This window comes from Culex pipiens, chromosome 2 (assembly GCF_016801865.2).
Source record: "Culex pipiens pallens isolate TS chromosome 2, TS_CPP_V2, whole genome shotgun sequence".
Lineage (NCBI taxonomy): Eukaryota > Metazoa > Arthropoda > Insecta > Diptera > Culicidae > Culex > Culex pipiens.
The window spans coordinates 39,930,071-39,953,259 of record NC_068938.1 but is presented as its reverse complement, the minus strand read 5'-3'; the positions used below and the strand labels follow the sequence as shown (position 1 = coordinate 39,953,259).

General features: G+C 34.9%; 1 protein-coding gene and 1 long non-coding RNA gene across 6 annotated transcripts in view; one reads left to right on the top strand and one right to left on the bottom strand.

Annotated features, from left to right (window-relative positions):
- LOC120419985 (lateral signaling target protein 2 homolog) overlaps positions 1 to 23,189 on the bottom strand; it is a 29,043-nt gene that overhangs the window by 5,100 nt on the left and 754 nt on the right. Inside the window, exons 1-2 of one of the 5 annotated variants that reach the window (XM_039582867.2) lie at positions 14,243 to 14,399; positions 13,620 to 13,975 (exon numbers count right to left, since the gene is read on the bottom strand). The exons of 1 other annotated variant lie outside the window; for it this stretch is intronic. In XM_039582867.2, the coding sequence (XP_039438801.1) occupies positions 13,620 to 13,698 (79 nt within the window). In that variant the 5' untranslated portion in view covers positions 13,699 to 13,975; positions 14,243 to 14,399. Of the gene's footprint in view, positions 1 to 2,562; positions 2,699 to 13,619; positions 14,400 to 23,189 lie in introns of those variants that run through there. 3 more of the 5 variants (XM_052707719.1, XM_039582885.2, XM_039582893.2) reach the window with 3 other exon arrangements.
- LOC120420004 (uncharacterized) lies at positions 20,487 to 22,007 on the top strand. Its single transcript, XR_005605810.2, has 2 exons — positions 20,487 to 21,495; positions 21,567 to 22,007. It is a non-coding gene; the product is annotated as an uncharacterized LOC120420004 (long non-coding RNA).

Genomic DNA, 23,189 nt, shown 5'->3' with positions numbered 1-23,189 from the left:
GTCGCAGAATTCGATTTAGATGTTAAAACCAATAAAAAACATTAAACAAATTATTTTTCATCTGATAATCCGAAGTCGTATACAAACCTTCGGATAATCAAACTTCGGATAGTCTGGGCTGTACTCCAAAATTTAGATAATCAGTTATTATTTATAAATATTTTTTGCCTCAAATAATTTTGGGACCTTTATTATGACTAAAGAAGCCATTTTGCGTAATTGATTCGTTTATCCATGTTTCCGTACTAATTTGTCAGCTGTCCATAAAAAAATTGCATCCTACTATTTTCTAGAACCTGTATCTTGAAGCGAAGTTTCTAATCAATTCGGCAAAGTTAAGGTTAAGACCATTAAGAAAAAAATAATAAAAAAACCTTTTTTTTATTTAACTTTTTAGGCTAGCTCAATTTTTACGTATTTAGCAAGCATGATTTTTTTTTTAATTTGTAGGCAAAAAGTATAACAAGCCTTTATACCACATTACAGTTATGCTGCTGTAACAAATTAGCAAATAATCAATGAATTAATGAAAATATTGTTTATTACTTTTACGCTTCGATGTGTGAAGCAAATCATGATAAAAATATATATTTTTTTTTATTTAAAATCGGATTTGAAATCAAAGTGGTAATTGGATTATGGCACTGTTTGCGGCATAAATTCATTTATAGTTTGGTTTTTGAAAAAAAAAAAAACAAAAATGCATTTTATTGTTGTCGTCAATAGTACCTAAGTCTCAAATGTTTTTTTTTCTCGAAAACTTCAGAAAATTTCCTTTAAATTTGCCAAATCATTGATAAATGGTCCTTTTCTTGCTGAGATAAAGACACATGGTCAAAATTTAAATTCAAAGCTTACACTCAAAAAGGGCTTCATGTGTAACATTGTTAGACACTTTATAAGAAATTTTCTGATCTTTTGAAAACAACAATTCTAGAGTTTTTTTTTTGAATAGGTCCTATAAACATATGAAAGACAATAGTGTATTGGACCTTTAAAAACAAAAAAAAAACTCTGGAATTTTAGATTGAAGCGTATGGGCATATTTTTTTATTATTGCGATATTTTTTTCAGAGGTAACATCTTTACTTTTAACAACAACTTTGCACCAAGTACCAACCAGAAGATTAGCAAATTTTTGTATAAACAGAAAATTACGTGTTCTTAAAATTCATAGGTTCAACTTTAAAAAAATCTAAACATTAAAAAAAAATAATTTGAAGATCTTTGCATTTATAAATTTTTATTTATTTATAGTTGTATTTGCCAATACAGAACCTCACAAACACTATTTATCTTTTAAAATAAAGAAAATATAAAAACCATCGGATCAAAAACAATATTTTCTAATTTTTTAAATGGTATTGAGCTGCGATGGAAGAATCATCATCAATGGAAAATCTTTTAACGCTCATCAAGAGAAAAAAACGGAAGGGGTCAAAGCTCTCCTCTCTCGCGCACGAAAAATCGGTTAAAAGAATCTAAAATTTTTAACTGATTGATTTTTTTCGAGAAGTTCAGAAGAGATATTCTTTTGCGTGTTTCGCCTTCTCTCTCTTTCGCGGGTGAGAAAGTTTGCAAGCAAAAATTGTACTGAACGGGTATTGAAAAAGGATTTTTTAAAAAACCAATGTATTCAGAAATGTTTCGGGAAGTTATGAGGATTATTTTGAAAATAGTAGTCGCAATCTGAAAGAATTTTGAAATTGGAAGCTATTTTTCCTTGCGAAAGTACAAATTAATTTATTTACAAATTGTTACATAAGACGTTTTGTAAATATAAAAATTGGTCTCGTAGAAATAGAAACTTGGATTCATTCAAGTCAAGTAAAAGTGAACCCTCTTTCTCGCTGAATTACGCCCTGTTTGCATGCTGCTTTTAACCACACAAAACAAAAAAAACCTATCGAGCGTGTATTGTAATTGTGCGCACAAATGTGGATGGCATAACCACCCACCCACCCATCACCATCAACCCATTCAGTGGCACTGACTTCAATCACTCTGCAGCAGCAATTGCCATTGCAAAAGTGTACTTTCTCTCGGAACGTGTCTGCCAGTTCCATTACCTCAGCGTCTGTACTCTCGGATCAAGTTACACCTGATTGGAACCGCAAGTTTCGGAGAGTTAGCTAACCTCCTCTTCTTGAACGTGGCTTTTTTCTACTATCTAGTGAAAATTATCTCACTATTTACGACCACAACGGATCACAGCAATGTTTTTTTTTCTCGATTCGGTTTGTAGGCTACGGTTCCGTAACTGGAACATTTTGGATTTCGTTCGTTTTGGGTCTGCCGAAAATTGGATCACCACTGCCGTCTAGCGCGCCCAAATTCGCATGAAGATGACTAACGAAAAAATTATGAGAGGTGGAAAAAAAAGTTGAATGAACAGCTTCAGCACCGGGATTCGAACCTTCACAAACTAACTGTTATCTTTAGGCGCAGGCCACTAAAACGATAAATCTTTTCCAACTTCTCACAAACAAGCCTTCGAACAGGGTCGTAAAAGTGCGAGGAAGTTTGTGGAACCGATCACGAAACCTGTTAGGCTTTTTCTACCTGAACTTGCAGCACTTTTGGTGTTGTTGTTGTGTTTTTGGTTTGGTTTTCCTCTTCAGGTGTGGCTCCTCTCGCAAGGCGTTGAAAGTAAAAATGGATGCTGGCGAAAGGCGAGCCTTTTTTTCACCGCAGCGGAAGGCTTCTCGTCGTCAACAATGCAAACTTTGCGCACAGACACACACACACTCGTCGTCGTGTGCAGAGTTTGGGAAAAGAAAGGAAAAATTAAATAACGGAGCGCGCGCACGAGAGAGAGTATTCACCGAGCGATTGGTATTGGTGTGATGGCATCACTGTTCAGAGGCTGACTGCTGGAATTTCGAAGATGTGTACGCGCGTGTGTGTGTGTTTGGGTGCACACTATTTGGGAAAAGGTGAAGCACCGCGAGAAATTAATTAATTGAAGAATCGCGAAGGCACTCGGCTTTCATGCATTATTCATTGCGATTGTTTTGGCGATGATTTTTTGTTGTTGTTGTTGTTTTTTTTTTTTGAATGGAATGTCGGAATTTTGATCGATTTTGGACACTTTTTTGTGGTTTTGAGCGAGACACTTTGGTGTGATAATCGTTAGGTGATAGTAATTTCAACAATTTTAAATTAAATATCTCTGAACAAATGTAATATTGCAACTGTTTTGTGAGGTTTGGAAAAAAAAACAAAAGCCTTGTGAACCTTTATAAAATTGATATTTACTTAGAGTTTTAAATAAATTTTGACTTTATAAATGTTGGATTTTCATTAAATTATTTCATTTTTTAACAATTTTTAATTTGTAAAATTATTTTGATATATTGAAATAAGTAAAGAGTAGTATTATTTTAAAAATCATTACTGTTTGCACACATTATAATAACTCGTGGTTTATTTTCTGAAATGTATTGAAACAGTAAAGATATAGAAAATAATACAATTTTTTACAAATCTAAATGTAAAATCTAATATAAGCCAGGTGCCTCCATATCTTTTTATGAATAAGGCTTAAACGTTTTGAGGGAGACGCATGGTACTTTGTAGAATTGATAGAATTTTATTATGTTCAAAATGTAAATTAAGTTCCATTCTGATTAAATTCTGTCGATTCGGGTTATTCTTTTTTACTGTGGTTCAATGAAGAAAAGGATGTTCACATGACGCAATTATCATTTTTTATTTGATCGGGAACAACTTCAAATATTTGTTGAGATAAATTATATATTTAGGATCGTTACAAATAAAAATCAAGATCTCAAAATTTTGCGTTTACTCCAAAGGTGTTTGAAAATAACAATTTGACAAAAAAATAAAATAGCTCATTTCTTATGCAGCCTAAAAATAAGATTAAGTAACGATATTTTTTCCGATTTTTTTTTCAGAGCAGTCGGCCTTCAATTGACTATTTCAGCAATCTAAATAGAAAATCACAGAAGTGTACAAATATGATTGCTTTTTCAATTATACAAATCTTATTTCTTACCAATATTAAACACAAAATATTCAAAACAAATTTGTTTTAGAGCATTTTCATCATTATAGTTTTTTTTATATTTTGAATCCCTAGAGAAAAAAAAATATAATAATTTAAACTACTAGTAATAGTTAAACATTTGCAAGAAAAAGTGTTTTAAAATGCATTTTACAGCTGTCCAGTTCTTTTGCGATCATTGTTTTGCAAAATTTCCAAGTGCTGACGATTTTTTTTTTGCGACATTAACATTGTTTGCAACGGCCCTAATTTTTGATTGGTAGGTAATATGTTAAAGTTGAAAAAGAAAACCTGGATTTTTACGAGTTTCTCCAAAAATCAGCTGTAAAAGTTTTACTGCCGTGATCAAATCTTCTTGGATTTTTTGCTGAACAATTTTACATTGAAATTAATTATTTTTTGTCACTCCAATTTCAACAATTACTTCAATTTTTCAGCTGCCATTTTCAAACTTTTTGCATATATTTTATTAAGGCAATTGACATTTAATGATAATTTATTCAGGAAAAAAAAATACTTTTAGGGAGGAAATTTAAAAATATGTCACACATTTTCGAAACAGTTAAATTTGTATTGAACAAGAAAATCAAAGAAAAACCCAAATCATGAACGTTTGAGGTTTTTTTGTCTCATTTTTCATTGTGTATGTGTCAGCAAAGTGTTTTTTTTTTTTAAATAAAACTTCGATTAGGCTGGTCAATCAAATCAAAATCAAACCATCCACATTAACGACCCCCGGGTCTTTTGTGGTCTCTATTGCAAGTTTCTGCTCGAACCAAGGAGTCCGAAGGCTTGAATGGGGAGAGCACCCAATCCTCTTTTTACTCCAAGGAACCTTCCACCCCAGTGTTTGAACTGACGACCTTTGGATTGCGAGTCCAACCGCCGCCAGCGATTCCACCAGAGTAGGCTTGGTTTGGTGTGTTGTTTGTACTTTATGGCATGGAAACGACTCCTACACCTGGAATGACTTAACGGCCTAACAACCAAGGCCGGGACCGACATTTTACTTCCTCATCCGATGGAAGGTTGGAGCAGATGTGAATCGAACCCAGAAACATCCGCCTATAAAGCGGACAGCGTAACCATTCGGCCACGCACTGCCCCGATTAGGCTGGCACAAATTTTATTTAAAGTTTTTGGGGGTCAAAAACCCTTCAAAGTTGGCCCGAAAAACCAGGGGGGAAAAATATTTTTTCAAAAAACTTCAAAAATTCAATGGAAATTAAAGTGCAATCAACTGAAATCAATTTAAAATGCATTCCCCTGCGTTTAGAATCATTTTTAGCATGTTTGGGTTGATTTAAAAATCTTTTGAATTTTTGAAAATTTTCGATGTTTATTATCGCAAAAAGTTTTTTTTCGCTAAAATTTTTGTTTTCGTCAAATCTAACATTTTTTTAAAACTAATGATTGCAAAACAAGTGAACTAGTGTAAAATGCATTTTAAAACACTTCAAATATTGAGATTAGAGCTTGTTATTTGAAATTTTGTATTTATTTTTATTTTTAGCTCCCACCAACAACCCACCGACCCCGGCAAAAACAAAACATAAACTTTGATAAATATTTGCATCGGACTTACATAAATATATAAAATATGGGAAAAAATTATAACTCTTAGTTCAAAATTAATTTTGAAAACTAATCAAATTGCATGAAAACTCTTTGGAAAACATTTTATTTCTTTTATTTTTCAAAAAAAATGTAAAAAAGTTTTTTTTTTATCACTGAAAAGACTAGGAACATAAAGTCATAATAATCTTGAATAGGTATACTAAAAGTTTAATTCATCATTCATGAAAAACTTAAACTTTCTTTTATTGGATTTGTGAATCAAATTTTATTTTGTTAAATTAAGAATGAAAAAAAAAACTAAAAATCAATTTTTCAGGCATTATTTTTGCTTAATGCCACTTTTCTATGATAAAACAAAATTGCATTTATTTTTTTTGTAAAAAGCGATTCTTGGCAAAATTCTGAAAAAAATGTGATGTTGATGTTCTAAGGACTTATTTTTTTTTGTTTTTATCGGTTAGAAAAAGTAGCGGGGATTTTTTTTGTAATACTTCAAAAGCTGAAAAAGTCAATAAAATTATAAAAAAAATATTTTCAAAAGGAAATTTAAAAAATCACTAAAATGGCTTTATCTTGGCAATAATCCGTTGATTCTATGTTCCTTTTAAAACCTCCGGATAATTAAACTTTGGATAATCGTCATATCGTTACATCATAAATCATTCTGAAATTTAAAGTTGTGTTCATAATCATGTGCCAAAAATCTAAATGTTATCCTAGATAGATTTATTCTTTTTGAACAATCGTACCTGAGGAATCCGAGAAAAACACCCATCCCCGTTCAAAAAGCAAGTACTGCTCGAAAATTCGCGCACCACTCGAGCGGGGGTTGCTTTCTTTAATTCGATTCAATTCATGTTGCGCGCTGTGTCGTCTTTAATTGAAGACAATTTGCCGCTCCAGTGGTGAGAACGGACACACGGGGCCTTTGCAAAAATTGGATCGGTCGAATGGTTTTACTCTGTAGTGAAGATGTTTTTTTTACTTTTTTGTTGTTTTTGTTGCAGAAATTAAAACTCGACTCAACAAGACAATTCCCCTCGTCTCGCGACAATGTACAGCACTTTTTATCGTTTGTATGCTCAGTTTTTACTGACGGAGGGAGTGCTTATCGACTTTTCGTTTACTGCTTTGATTGTGGGAGACTCTCTGGTAGAGATTCCCTAGAGAAATTTTTTGGAGGCATTGATGACAATTTTGAAAAGTAAAAGTTATTGACAACAAATGCAATTCACGTCCTTAAACTGAAGCAATATGCCTTGATTGTTCTGTGGTAAGACAACAAACTGATAAGCTTGTTATGAAAGTAAAACAGAATTAAAAACAGGAGCTTAGTCTGCTGAATCACATGTAGACCGGCTTTGCTGAACAGAATTGGATTATCCACTTCTTAGGATCCTGTTGCGCTTTGTCTGTGAGGTAGGTCAATTGCAAAATGCTTTTTACTCTTTTTATGTAAACAACTTTCATTGAACATTTAAATTTACACAATTTCGTTTTAAAATCGTTTTAAATTTCAAGTTTCCAACTTTATTCCAAGTAGTAATGTGATCTAAAAAAATTCAAAGCAGATTGTAGATCAGCTTTTCTGCTGATTCAGCTATAGCGAACCATTCTCAAAACTCCAGCCCGCGGAGTTGTCTTACCATGTGACCGGCTAAGCTGATTTGGGTTTTCTATAAATAAACAAAGTTGTGTTCGAAATGTGCACGCGGTGCATGCATAAACCGTATGTTCGGGAAGTGCAACAAGATCTGGGCAAACATTTCAAGTGGGCTTAATTTTTTTTTACTTAAGTATGACTAAAATTTGAAACAAAGTTGAGAATAATGTCCGGATAGTTTAGAAATCACAACGAAAATATTTAATTAAAAATTAACCTTTTCCAAAGCTCCCTCCAGAACTGTCCAAAGTCTCCGGTACTTTTGGGCCGCGCATACGATCGCAGTTTGTGCGGTGTTTGCCTTGTCAGTACGTACCCGGCAGAGGTGATGTGTTATTATGACTTTCCTAAGTTCATTGCCGCCCGTCACGATGCCGCCCAAAGACATTGGCGATGTTCAGCCACGAGGAAGGAGCGCACGATGGAAAAACAAAACTTCTCACAAGCAACATCACACACATGTGGTTTGCGTTTGGCGGCAAATTAGACATTAATCAAAGTGTTTCGCCGGGGCCGTTGGCATGTGTCATGTGTGGCATGTTTGGGTGTGTGTGTGAGGAAATGTTGTGAGCCGGAGGATAAGGAAACCTCAGCCTCGGCAGATGATCACGGAGGAAATGGCGAGATTTAATTAGCTTTGGCCGTTATTAACTTCACTTTGATTGAAAAATGTGTGTTGCTTCACGGAATGGGAAACTATTTTTCATCTTTGAGGGCAGAATGAGCTGAAGTAGAGAGCAATTTTGACCAACATCCCTCATTGATAATGTTTTTATTAAATATTTTTTTCCAAGAATTTTAAGTTTTGAAATTTACTTTTAAAACCAAAAAGACAAACCGTAATCTGGGGTGAATCGGGACTACAGTCTGAATAGGGACAGCAGTTTTTAGAGCACTTAAAGCTTTTAAATTTGAAAATGGATGTACACATTTTGTTGGCCTGAGTCTGTTCTAACCGAAACCAACCAGAAAAATCAAAATATTGTGCTCCAACATGGTTAAAACTGCTGTCCCAATTCGCCCCGTGTGTCCCGGTTGACTCCAGTTTACGGTAATCTTAAGATCAAATGTTGACATACATTATCACTCTTACACTCTTGCTATAAGAAAACCATTTTTGGAAATATTCTAGAGATTCTTTCAAGAAACTTGTCTAGTGTCTAGAGGGTCAAATACTTAAATAACATTTAAAGTAACTTAATAAAGTGTAAACAACATGGCCCATAACTTACCAATTTGCTAAGTAATTTTTTTCCTGTCTGTTTAATTTGCATGATTTTAAAATTTCCATGCTATTGCAAAAGAGTAATTTGTGGTACCTTCGAACAGCGATTATTTAAATTAAATTTTAATATTAAAATTAAAATATTCAAAAATAGATATTTTGAGAAAGGTTTTTTTTATCGATTTGGTTTCTTCGGCAAAGTTAAAGGTATTGCTTAGAATCTTTCAGAAAAAGATAGTTACACTCTTAAATAGTAGAAGATGGAATGATCGCAAAAAAATCTTTCTTGCTTGCACACTTTCTTCACCTGCAAAAGAGAGAGGAGGCAAATCACGCATAAGAAAATCCCAAATTTCTCCAAGAAAATCAATCTATTGATGATTTTTTTTTGTGAATTTCTTTGTCAACACCACTTAAAACTATTTATTTTGCTTTGTTTACATACATTGCCCACCTACAACAAGTGACAGGTCATTTTTCGACATGTGACGTTACACTTGCAAGTGTAGTAGTGAAAAAGTTGTTCCACCGAATAATCAAGATGATGATTTTTTGCGATTCCTTTTACCGATCTTTCGTGCGCGAGAGAGGAGAGCCATGCTCTCTTCGGATTTTTTCTCGTGATGAACGTCAAAAGTCAAAAACATTTTTAGGCAATTCCGAAAATCGCTATTTGAGTGGAATTTTATGTCAAACATCCATATGTGAAGTGAATTCACCGTTTAATAAATTTTTTTTGAAAAATGTTATCTTTCGATACTAGTGCTTAATAAATCAATATTTCAGCACCCATTTCGGTGCCAAAAAGTAGAACTTTTTGCTCTGGTATTGAATGGTATTAATTTTTCATTATGTTATGTTGAGTGGAATTTTATGTCAAACATCCATATGTGAAGTGAATTCACCGTTTAATAAAAAAATATTGAAAAATGTTATCTTTCGATACTAGTGCTTAAAAAATCAATATTTCAGCACCCATTTCGGTGCCAAAAAGTAGAACTTTTAGCTCTGGTATTGAATGGTATTAATTTTTCATTATGTTATTTTCGGTAGAGAATAGAAGGCCGAATCCGTCGTTCAAGAATGACAGGAAAAGTAAGTAGTTTCACGACGGAATTGAAAAAAATATAATTTCCTCTACTTCATCAAAATAGCGTCAAATATTCAAGAGTCTATAGTTCAGCAAATATGAAATTATTGTAAAATTTTCCGATCTTTAAAAAAAGTCGCATTCAGTTATTTCCATATTTATGATTCAAATGACCGATTCTTAGCGAAGCTACACCAAAATGTCACATTTTTCAATTTTCAATGAGATTTTTAATATGAATAAAATCATGTTTATTATGATGCAATAATTACAATGTGCTTTAAATGCGTTTTTTACCATAAAAGCCAAGAATATTGACCAAATGTGGTCTGCAAGCCATTGAACAGGAGAGGAGTTTTTTCATAAATCTGCTCCTTTCGTTGTCCCGTCACGAAAAGAAATGGCTGGCAAAAACTCAAAATTCAACCAATTCTTTCAGTTCAAGGAGCAAAAGATTCGTTTTTTAATTTGTGATAATGTGTAGAAGAGCAAAATTTTTTTTAAAATCAATCTGGCAAAACTGTAGCGATTTTTGTAGTGTGCCTTTTAAAAGTCCAGTTTTACGATGTTGTCCCGTCACGCTACATTTTTATTTCAGGGGAAGCACAGGTACTATATGGTTCATTCTGCATGATATTTCTTTGTAGGAAAATCAATTATCTTTCCGAATATGTAATAACATTGGGGGGTTTCTTCTTTTATTTTGCCACTACAGCCAAAACGCTGAAAAAAACATGGAATTTTTTTGAAAAGGAGCCGAAGAATCGGTCAAATATAAATTTGGCTTCGCTGTCAATATTTAGACTAAATTCCTCTACAAGAATAGTATTCTACACGAGTTGATACTTTTGGTAAAGATTTTTCCATTACCCAAGTTCAATTCAACGTTTTTTTCAGTTCAACCCATATAACCATTTTTATGGTTGTAGTACCTGAACTCAAAAATTCGTATGAAAAGTGGGATATTGAACTCAAAAACTCATGATTTTTGGTAAGGGTGTAGAATGACAATGGTTACATCACAAAATTTAAAAACGCAGACGCATTAGTTTCAGATCCAACATTTTTTCAATGCCTTCAAGCTACAACCGGCACATTCTGGTTTATTTTGGTACAGAAATTCATTAAATTGAATCAAATACAGAGCATTTTCGAGTGACTTTTGTTTGAAAGTGATGGACGGCTCCACCTTTAACCTGGTTGATTAATCAAGAATATTTTTTTTGACTTATTTGAAAAGAAAAAAAATCAGTTGACGACTGAAATTAAGAATCTGATCTGCTTAAATATTTTAATAGTTCAGTCCAAACTTGATTATCCGAAGTCATCGGAAAATTTAAATTCGAAGTTTAGATTATCCGAAGGATTCTTAGGAACTTTGGATAATCGATGCTCGAAAATTAAATGTAATTCGTTGTTTTATTTTGGTTTGTTGAGCTAAAATAGTGTTTTAAATTGTTTTGGAAATTTAAATTCAAGATGGTAGCCACATAACTCGAATTTGATGTTAAATTGAGAAAAACACGAATGTTTTTTGCCTTCCTCACTGAGGTAAGGCTATAATCCTGCTCTAAAAATGAACTTTGTATAAAAACGTCGTAGACCCACCTTCATGTATACATATCGATTCAGAATCAAAAACTGAACAAATGTCTGTGTGTATGTGTGTGTGTATGTATGTATGTGACCAACAAACTAGCTCATGTTTCTCGGTACTGGCTGAACCGATTTGACCCGAACCTCTTGCATTCGACTTGGTTTAGGGTCCCATAGATCGAGTTTTATACAGATTGAAGTTTCGATAAGTAGTTCAAAAGTTATGTATAAAAATGTGTTTTCACATATATCCGGATCTCACTTAAATGTATGTAAACTATGTCCGGATCCACCTCCCGACCCATCGTTGGTTAGGTTATCAAAAGACCTTTCCAACGAGTCCAAAACATTCAAGATCTGGCAACCCTGTCTCGAGATATGGCTCCTTAAGTGGTATTGATGTACTTTTTGGAAGCCGGATCTCACTTAAATGTATGTAAACTATGTCCGGATCCACCTCCCGACCCATCGTTGGTTAGGTTATCAAAAAATCTTTTCAACGAGTCCAAAACATTGAAGATCTGGCAACCCTGTCTCGAGATATGGCCATTTAAGTGATATTGATGTACTTTTTGGAAGCCGGATCTCACTTAAATGTATGTAAACTATGTCCGGATCCACCTCCCGACCCATCGTTGGTTAGGTTATCAAAAGACCTTTCCAACGAGTCCAAAACATTCAAGATCTGGCAACCCTGTCTCGAGATATGGTTTCTTAAGTGGTATTGATGTACTTTTTGGAAGCCGGATCTCACTTAAATGTATGTAAACTATGTCCGGATCCACTATCCGACCCATCGTTGGTTAGGTTATCAAAAGACCTTTCCAACGAGCCTAAAACATTGAAGATCTGGCAACCCTGTCTCGAGATATGGCCACTTAAGTGAATGATTTATGTACTTTTTTATTCCGGAATTTGTGTACAGCCATTGTTGGTAATGAGAAGAGCTGGGACTTTGGATAACCGGATAATTTACAATTGTTTCTATATAAAATCAGATATCATCTTTTCATTCGAACCAAATCAAAAGAGATGTACGAAAATCTTATCAGAACTGAAAACTATTTGGATAAAAGTTATTGAGAAATCCAACCTAGATTTAAGAATAAAAATATAACGGATCGGATAGTTTTTCGGATAATAGTATTCGACCATAAATCATGCGATACAAAATTAAAGGTCGTTTGAATTCCTGTAAAATTAATTTGTTTCGTCTTAATGTTGCCCCACAGTCGTGAGAAAAAAGCTGACATGTATGAGTTAGATCATTTTCTAATAGAATTATCAATGCCGTAATCTGGGGTGAATCGGGACTACAGTCTGAATAGGGACAGCAGTTTTTAGAGCACTTAAAGCTTTTAAATTTAGAAATGGATGTACACATTTTGTTGGCCTGAGTCTGTTCTAACCAAAACCAACCAGAAAAATCAAAATATTGTGCTCCAACATGGTTAAAACTGCTGTCCCAATTCGCCCCATGTGTCCCGATTGACCCCAGTTTACGGTGCTGCAAATTATCCGGATATCTGAAGTTTCAGCTCTAGTAATGAGTGAGGAAGGCCATAGGTGGATTAAGTTAGTTTTTTATTGTGATTCGATTGAGTTTGTTAGAAACCTTCGGACGATCAAATTCGGATAATCCAAACTTTTGACAATCAAGGCTTCGGATTATCAGGTCTGAACTTCAGACATCTAATAGTGGTTGTATTGAAACGAAAGATGTTCAAATATTTCACATTCAGCTGCCCTTGCAGTCAGCTGCTCTCCCCTGCAAAACTGGAATAATTCTTTCCCGCTGTATGTCTCGCAAGTTGGCAAATTCCATTCCCTGCCATTTCTCCGTTGCGGCAGCAGCTGGCTGGCTGGCATAAACCAAGAGAGCTGGTGCTTTATAAACTTTAATTACCAGGTACCAAGCTGCTGCAGCCATCACCACACAGCTGCTGGCAGGTTGCACACTATTGTGTGCCCTTCCCCTTTCCCTCTACAATTGCTATTTTCACTCCAAGATCATCCACCGCGGGCACGAGTTCGAGCCCAAGATGATGCGCACGAGATTACGCAGAAAAAAAGTGAGTCGAGTCGAGTCACGTCTCTCACGTTCGCTGGTTCTCATAGGAACCCGTCGTCGTCGCAGTACTGTTTAAGTACTTTATAGTGGCTAATGGCTAGGTTTTACAGTTATAGTTGAAACGAGTACGGGGTTGTGTGGCGTTTCAGTAGGTTGTTACAGGGGCGTTTGCTATAAATATGAATGTAGTCCTTATCGCTCATGCAACGTGCCGCTTTGTGCCGTAATTTATAGGAGGGAGCGACCTGGCGGTGGCAATCCGAAACGATTTTTTTGTTAGAGAAGTGCGCCTGCAAGCATGCAACCTACTCGCAGGAGAGAGCGAGTGTGAGTCACGTGGTGCAAAGGAGAGTGCAATGTCCTACTAACCTTCGGTGACCCGGCCACTCTTCGGGAACGTATCCGTCACCTTCATGTCCGGCATCTCCGTGATGGAGAAGTGAGCCATTTTTCCCAGCTTCCACGGCGGTAAAGGCACTGTACGGTACTGTCACACATACACCCACGGCTTTGTACACTTTTCACTTTCACCCTGCAGATGTATCCACGTTCCAGTTGCACAATAACCATTGGCGGCAAGTTTGGCAGGTTTTCGCGTGTTCGTTCGGCTGCGACTTTCCACGCGGAAGTTCTCCAGCCAACTCTCACTCGATTTCCATCACATTTCGCTGATCGGGCGATCGTCGCAGTGCTGTTTGTTGAACTTCGTTCTGGCTGGCTGATTGCTGACAAATACACAAAACACAACAAAAAAAGACCTTTGTGAGCACTTTGCTAATTTGTGTGGCAGCTTTTAGCTCGCGTTTCAGCACTTTGTTCGTCGAGGTTCCACCTAAGCTGGTGTCCACAACTCGCGTGTACTCGCTTCGCTCGTCACATTTCGAAAGTGTAACCAACAAACAGCACCCCGATCCAGCGCAAGGCTGTACAACTGTACACTACACTCAGCTCGGCTAGAACCAAACGCGCTAGAACCTACACAGTCATCTCACCTCCACATCTGTTCCCTTCGCACTACTCTCACTCTATCTGCTCGTGTGTTGTATTTGAACAACAACGTACGACGTGCACAGCCTTCTAAACGTGCCTTTTGCACAGCAGCAGCAGCGTACCCATCCGACCTGTTCGACAACCCGAGAGCAACAAAACAGCGACGACGACTACGAATACGGCACGGTTTGCACAACTACGAACCTCTCGAGGAGTTCCACAACTAGTCGTCATCGTCGTCATTCAACACAGACACGCTACGTTTTCGAAACGAAAACTGGAGAAAGAGAGCGAAGGTTTACAACACAACACCCAGCTAGGTCTGTTGAGAGAAGGCAACATACTTTTGGGGGTGCGTCGAGTGAATGATGCTACGAAAAAGAGGGGAGAGTTGGGTGAGGTAGCGTAGAGACGACTAGCTTGGTGTGGAATGTTGAATGAAATAGGTTCGAGGGGAGTGTGGCGTCGGTTAGGGATGATTCCCTCGGACATGGAAGAGTAGGATGAGTGCGTTCAGTGAAGTTCCCGTTTTGGATTGATACACTGTTAATAGGAAAACGCTTTTCTCGGAAATCAACATTAAAAATAACTCGGCTATTTGACAAAGAACTTTGATCTACGGTGTCAGTACAGAAAAATGAAAAAAGTTTACGTCTTTGTAAGGGAAAGGGTTTGTAGTGCAATAAAAAACAAATGATATAATATGGTCAAAACTTACAAAACCATACTAGTTCAGGCAATATGGGTATTCAACTTCATGATTTTAAAATCAGAACATGAATATTGCCAATTCTACTAATTTTGACAGACCTCGGAATAGCCGGTGCCTTCTTGGATGTTTAATAAAATGATGAAAATTAAATTAAAAAAGATTTCATTTCAACATTTTTTGGCAAAGTTCTTCGTCAGGTGTAACGTTACCACCAAAACCTTTTTTTTTAACTAATAAAAATTGAAATAACAAGCCATAGCCTCAACATTTGAATGCAAAACGTGTTTTTGAATGCATTTTACACTAGTTTAGTTGTTTTGCAATCATTAGTTTTCAAAAAATGAAAGATTTGAAGAAAACAAAATTTTTAAGCGAAAAAAACTTTTTGCGACATCCAAAATTTTCAAAAGATCAAATGATTTTTAAATCAACCGAAACAAGCTTAAAATAATTCAAAACGCAAGGGAATGTTTTTAAAATGGTTTTCAACTGGTTGCACTTAAATTTCCATTGAAATTTTTAAGTTTAAAAAAAATATTCTTTTGACCTCTGATTTTTCGGGCCCACTTTAAAGGGAGGAGGGGGGAGGGGACGTTATAAAAATTGTACCAGCCTTAGCGAATATAAATTCTAATTAATTTATAGTTTTTATATCGCCTCCTCTTTCCCCCTTTTTAAATTTTTTTTTGCAAAACATTATTCGGACCACCGTTCAGAAAAAGACGTGGATTTTTATCACAAATTTATTGTTTTTTCGCAAATTTTTGACAAAAGCATTACTTTTGATATCCTATTTTTTGCTCACAAATTTGATTGTTTTGCTTATTTTTTATGTTCTTACTTCTTATATGGGTAATTCTCCGCCAACTCACACAGCAGTTGCCCCGACCCCTCATCGAATTGCGTGAAACTTTGTCCTAAGAGATAACTTTTGTCCTTGATCACGAATCCGAGGTCCGTTTTTTGATATCTCGTGACGGAGGGGCGGTACGACCCCTTCCATTTTTGAACACGCGATAAAAGTGGTGTTTTTCAATAATTTGCAGCCTGAAACGGTGATGAGATAGAAATTTGGTGTCAAAAGGACTTTTATGTAAAATTAGACGCCCGATTTGATGGCGTACTCAGAATTCCGAAAAAAACGTATTTTTCATCGAAAAAAACACTAAAAAAGTTTTAAAAATTCTCCCATTTTCCGTTACTCGACTGTAAACATTTTTGGAACATGTCATTTTATTGGAAATTTAATGTACTTTTCGAATCTACATTGACCTAGAAGGGTCATTTTTTCATTTAGAACAACATTTTTCATTTTAAAATTTCGTGTTTTTTCTAACTTTGCAGGGTTATTTTTTAGAGTGTAACAATGTTCTACAAAGTTGTAGAGCAGACAAGACAATTTCAAAAATTTTGATATCTAAACATAAGAGGTTTGCTTATAAACATCACGAGTTATCGTGATTTTACGAAAAAAAAAGTTTTGAAAAAGTTGGTCGTCATCGATCATGGCCGTTCATGGTCACCCGCGACAGACACGGACGACGAAACAAAGAGAAACGCAAAAAGTAACTTTTTCAAAACTTGTTATCGTAAAATCGCGATAACTCGTGATGTTTATAAACAAACCCCTTAAGTCTATATATCAAATTTTTTGTAATTGTCTGCTCTACAACTTTGTAGAACATTGTTACACTCTAAAAAATAACCCTGCAAAGTTAGAAAAAACACGAAATTTTAAAATGAAAAATTTGGTTCTAAATGAAAAAATGACCCTTCTTGGTCAATGTAGATTCGAAAAGTACATTAAATTTCCCTTAAAATGACATGTTTCAAAAAAAATTACAGTCGAGTAACGGAAAATGGATGAATTTTTAAAACTTTTTTAGTGTTTTTTTCGATGAAAAATAGGTTTTTTCGAAATTCTGAGTACTCCATCAAATCGGGCGTCTAATTTTACATAAAAGTCTCTTTAACACCAAATTTCTATCTCATCACCGTTTCAGGCTGCAAATTATTGAAAAACACCTCTTTTTTCGCATGTTCAAAAATGGAAGGGGTCGTACCGCCCCTCCGTCACGAGATATCAAAAAACGGACCTCGGATTCTTGATCAGGGACAAAAGTTACCTATTAGGACAAAGTTTCACGCAAATCGAAGAGGGGTCGGGGCAACTTTTCCCGATTTCGTGTGAGTTGATAGAGAATTACCCATATCACATTCGAGTTCTGTGACCCTAATTTAGTCAAATTTGTGTTGTTGATTGCCTTTTAGCATACCGAATACATTTTTTCAGTATTTCAACACCATGTTTGATTGAAAAATTCCAACAATCTAACATGTTGCAAAAAGAAGATTTTTCAAGCACGAGTGTTAGATAAATAAATTTGACTAGTGCTGAAAAAATGAGTATTGCAACATTTTTTGCAATTCTGAAAATTCCTCGAAGATGATACAGTGCTGAAATGTACTTCATTTCAGCATTGTTTTTATGGTAGAAAAATCAGGCCGATTCGTTTTTTCCGAAGGACAGAAAATGTTGACAGTTGCACAGCGGAATTCCAAAAATCATTTCAGAGCATGTTTGGGGTCATAGTCAAGCTCAACATTTAAAAGCAAAACAACAACAAAAAAAAATGTTTTTTATTATCCGAAATGATTTTTTTTCGAAACCTTCGAATAATCGAGGCTTGACTGTAATAGAAAAAAATATTTTTCGGCCTCCACGAAAAATTATAGGCATGCTTTGAAAATTTTGATTTTTGGGTCAATTCACTCATCAAGCCTGAAAGGGTTTAGTTATCAATTGCAAGAAATTTAGCTTTCTGAAAACAATTCCTAAAAAAATGGGAGTCATTTGCATTTTTTTTTACATTTTTCCAACCCTTTACAACCCCGCCTCTAGTCGAGCTTCGATCTAAAAATTAGCCAAAAATCAATTTTCACCCAATTTTTGATCTTTGAAAAGCAATGGAAAGAAGAACTCTTAAAATTTTAGACAATTATTGGGTTGGAAGTTTGAGTTGTTTTATGTGACAATGTTTTTAAAAATGATATGTTTTCTGGGGTTAATTTAGGTTGTGTTTTTCACTAACATTTCCTATTTTTATGAAAAATAACTATGCAGTAATATTTGTTATATTCCAGGCTATGCATTTACGCATTTTTACATTTTAATGATAATAGTATTATTATATAGTAGAAAACGTGAAGAACAAGCAAAAAATTAAAGAGTGACCTAAAAAGATGAAAAATTTAAAAAAAGGCAAAAGGTAATGATAGAATATGGTAAGCCAAATACTAACAAAAACAAAAATAAACTAAACAAGAGAAATGCAAATAAAAATTGAAAAATGAAATAAGAAAATAAAACTGTTAAGTTTTTTGTAGAACAAAAGTTGCTCAAAATTACCTCCTGAACACGGGAAAAATAAAAATATCCGAAACACAAATTTGGGCAGTAGAAGATATTTCCAAATAAAAACATATCAGAAGCAAAAGATCCCATAAAATACGAAGCCATGTGCAAACAAATGGAGTTGACTCATATCAGTTTCATATCATCGCAAAACAACTGAAAACAAAACTCTTTGCAACACGCATCACTCTGCCAAAATATAATAAAAATAAAAAACCTCATCAAGCAAACACCACACTGGTTTAATTATTCCTCGAAAACAAACCAGCCCGAATTAAATTCTCATTTTCCCTGATTAGCATATTCCCACCATTTTCCAACCAGCCCGTCAGTAAGCCCCAGTAGCTCAGTACCATTCATCGGTTGGTCGACTTTGGATTGCTCATCACTTGTATGCCCCGCTTTCCGCTTTCCTCTGGTCCAGATTCCTGTGCTGATCCCAACTTTGCTGGAAGAAGTCTCACAAGAAGTTTGTTTCATGTTTTTTTTCTGTTCGCAACCGCACACGCCGCCGCTCCAGATAATCCAGAAGAGTTGTTTCGTTTTTTCTCCACATTTCATCAACCCCGACTTGGTGAGTGTGTGTGTGTTTCAGGTGTCTTCCCGTCCCTTCCCACCTCCCGGCCAGTCCGTTAAGGTCAAATTCTTCGAGTACATTGAAGCTGAACCGACCAGCCAAACAGAAGAGCCCGATGTGACCAAGTTGCAAAGAGAGAAAAATGGGGTAACAAACAACAAACAATTCCCAGGTCTCCAAGCTCCCAGGTGAATGAAGAGCACCGGGCTATTCGACACCGACCACGATCAAGGGGTCTCGAGGCTGTGTCTTTGCAGACAGAAGGACAGACACACGAAGAAGTTTGGTGGTGGTAGCAGAAAGAAAGAACGAAAAAAAAGACGAAGAGTGATGAAAAATTCTCTCACACACATGTTGTGCAAAGTGAAACCATGTTCTATAACATGTATTTTTGGTTGCTGAGAAGAAGAACGGCACAGACGGGTTTGGAAAATGTTTGTTTTGCGAAATTCAGTAGCATTTGATTAAAGAATAAAACTTAAATCATTATAACGTTATTTATTTTTTTAAACATTTTCAGGCATCTCAAACAAAACAATACCCATTTCTTTAGAATTCTCATAATAGATTTACATATATATTAAGCAATAATTATTACTCTTTACTTACTTTATTTGGCTGAATAAAATCATATTTAGGAAAAACGAGGTTATTTTTTTTTAAATTTCATTCGAGGAGTTAAAAAAATCTTGATTGGGTTTTTTAAGTTAATTAGCCCTCCTACATTAAAAAATAAAATAAATATATTTTTTTAATGTTTTCTCTTTATTTTATTACATATTTATATGCTTTTCAAATGTGGAGTATTTCTTATTTTTTGATAGTTTCATAACTGTTGCATTTTTTTTTGTTTTAACATATACTCAATTAGTTTGTTTATTTTTAATTTATTCAGTCATTGTATTGCAGTCAATTTTTTTTTATCTGACGTTTTTAGCTATGAATTTGAAGCATTTGTATTTAGTTGCAACTAAAATACGACGATTTTTTTTTAATTTCGTTGTGAATCTACATACTTTTCCTGTCATTCTCGAATGATGAAACGGTCTACTTTCCATTTTCAAAAATTACAGTGTTGAAAAGAACTTTCCAGCATCCATTTGTGTTTTGAAAAGTTAAGCTTTTCAGCACTTGTATCGATGTGTAATATTTTTGAAACTGTTTTGGAGTCTTGCAGGCAAATAAAATTCAAAGGGTGTCTCCGGAATTGAAGAAAATTTCAATCTTAAGAAAAAATCAACTTTTTCACGAATCTTGTTTTCATTGTTTCATTGACTTTCATTGTTTTATTTTTATTTGTATTAAACTTTGTCCATAGATTCCTTATTCTCAAATAAGCCATTTTGTATCATTGAATTCTTAACACCAAGCTAACAACTTGGAAGCCGTCTTTACAAAAATGCTATGATAACGTTCGAAACCCCGTATCTTGAAAAGGGATTATCTGATTGTATTGGCATCTTCGGCCAAGTTGTAGGTTATAATTAGGAAAATTTAGAAAAAAATGCACGCTAAAAAATATTAACCTTTAAGGTGTAACGTGCCATCATCATAAATGGCCGGCACACATGGTGGATTTTTTTCCGGTTCCACCTTAATCAAAATATCCCTCCCGGCTTACCTTAAGCAGCGAAATTCCATGAAGCTTCCGAAAAATCAATTTTTATCACCAATGAAAGCCTCCAGCATCAACAAACTTTTGATCACTGTGTCCGGAATGTTCACATAAATTCAAATAACACTGAAAAATGACCCAAAACGGTTTAATTTTCTGCACTCGTGCCTTTTTTTGCCCAAGCAACTTTTCCCATACAATTTTGGTGCCACAAAAAAACACTCCAAAACGGTCATATTTTTCACTGAAACACAATAAAAACTACATCACGACACGTGCTGCAACCAGAACATTCAGACACTTATCACCGGATCTCAGGAAACCGCGTTTTTCGCGAAAATTTAGGGTCAAAACTCGCGAGCTGAAAATTTTCCGCGAGCTAATCGTACTTTTATTTTACACATCACAATACATTTGCAGCTGCATTGGTGTTGATAATCATTGCCACTGATTTTCTGTAGGGTTGCCAGAATCGAAATTGGTAGTTTAATTTTATTTACCTTGTATGAGCACTCCTCGGTTAGTTTTTAGTTATTATAATATCGAAAATAAAATGAAGAAGGTAGTAATGATTGTATTTTAACCATTTGCTATTGATTTTTGAAGATATAAGCAAATTACACGAATTTAGAAAAAAAAATCTATTATTATTGCAACGCCTCTGGCAACCCTTTTCGAGCAAGCACAAGGGTCTGACATATCTGTCAATTTATTCCTTGAGAATACGTAACCAACATAAAGGCATTTCTTTGCTTGCTTTGCATTGGTGGGCCCAAATTTACTAAGGAGATGGTGGTTATGCTCTTGATGGCTTCTTCACCCCTTTGGTGATTTCAGCAAAGCAAAACGTCAAAGGCATCTTGCTCGCAACGAAACCAAAACAAACAGGATTGGAAAGAAAAAGTTTGTTTTTGTAAATATTAATCGATTCTAAAGGTAAGTAAAACTGTAAAAATGTGTTTATCTATCAGAAACTGAAAAACAATGCATTTTTCGTGTTTTTTCAGTTGGTGAACCGCCTGGTTACTAGTTCTGGAACGCATCCCTTCGGTGTTTACGGGCCATCCTGCGCAAACCTCGTCGCAGAAGATTCCACGGTAAGGGAAGTTATAATGGTCAGGTTTTCCGCCCTGGCACACAAGCTGCTACAGGTGATGACGGGTTCGAAAATGTCCACGATCCCAATCGTCCCATCGGAACGCCATCACATTGCCGGCTCGAGGAAAACGAAACCAACTTGGAACACTGGACACAAAAAAATACGCCCCCGGAGTGGCACCGATCACGTTCGAATAGTAGGCAGTGGCGGCATGAAGGAATGCACTCATCGGCGAATGATAAAGCTGGTTCCGGGTAGAGTTCCCCAGTATTTTGGTTGTGTCTCACGCACCTACTTCTTTCTAGTCTAAAATATACGACAAATCTTAATTTTTAAGAAAATATGCATTGTAGCAATTAAAAAAATGTTCAATAAAATAATGTTTAATTAAACTTAAATTTTTCATATAGATTCTAATCGAAAATAAGATGATGTCTTTGATTTTTCCACATATTAGAAGTGGGAGTCTATTTCATAGATTTTAAGTTGAGGTCGTAGAAAACAAAAAATATCATAATAAATTAATAGTATGTTGTTACAACATTGAATCGAATCTTTGGTGAAATAAAAAGGATTCAGTTGCCGTCACCTGGGGCAAATCGGGCATAACCAGCGTGTTGAAGGCACTTTTAAGATAAAATTTTGGAATCGGTGTACTTTTTTCGTTTTTCTGAGTATGTGCTTACTGAACAACGAAACTGTAATCAATCAAAAAGAACAAATTATTGTGGTTTTCAATCGTACCAAAAAAAGAATCAAGAATTTGAATGGCTAGCTTTTTTGGTCGATCGACCTCAACATTTCTCAGATTCTCTTGGTTAGATTCTCTCTTTTCATTTGTTAAATACGAGTTAATAAAAACTACATAGGCTATTTTAATATGTTTGGCAAGAGTTTATGTTCACACCACTACTACATCACGATGACACTAATACAAATATTCAAATGACGTCATCGATGATAATCATCATACTAACACAATCAAACCGCACAAATACATAGGCACTCCCATTGATCTCCCGTTTCACCTTAATCACAAAAACTCGACCTGCTTAAATCATGAAAAAATTTAGTAGGACAATTCTAAAGAATTTTTCAAAGCATAAAACATTTAAAATATGATTTGTTCAATTTATTTAATGATATTAAAATCTTTGAAATAATAATTAGTCATTCTTATTTTTTGTTATTAATATATTGAATATTTTAAACCAAATAAATTTCACAACTGGTTGCTGTTTTGTCAATCTATAAATAAAAACATTCAAAACTCGATCTGCTATTATTATACATATATTGTACATTTTCAATACCTGGCTCTAACAATTAAAAAATAATTCATCATTTGATCATTTTTTAAAGCCTCTTATTTGCTAGATCATCAAATTTAGATTTTTATTAAAAAGAACTTTGAAACCCCTTTGTACCAATTTGCATAAAGAGAGTCCATTATCATAATTCATATCGTTTGTCCTAACAGGTTTACTTACAAAACACTCTCTAGGGGAATTATACTCATTCTCGGCCCATT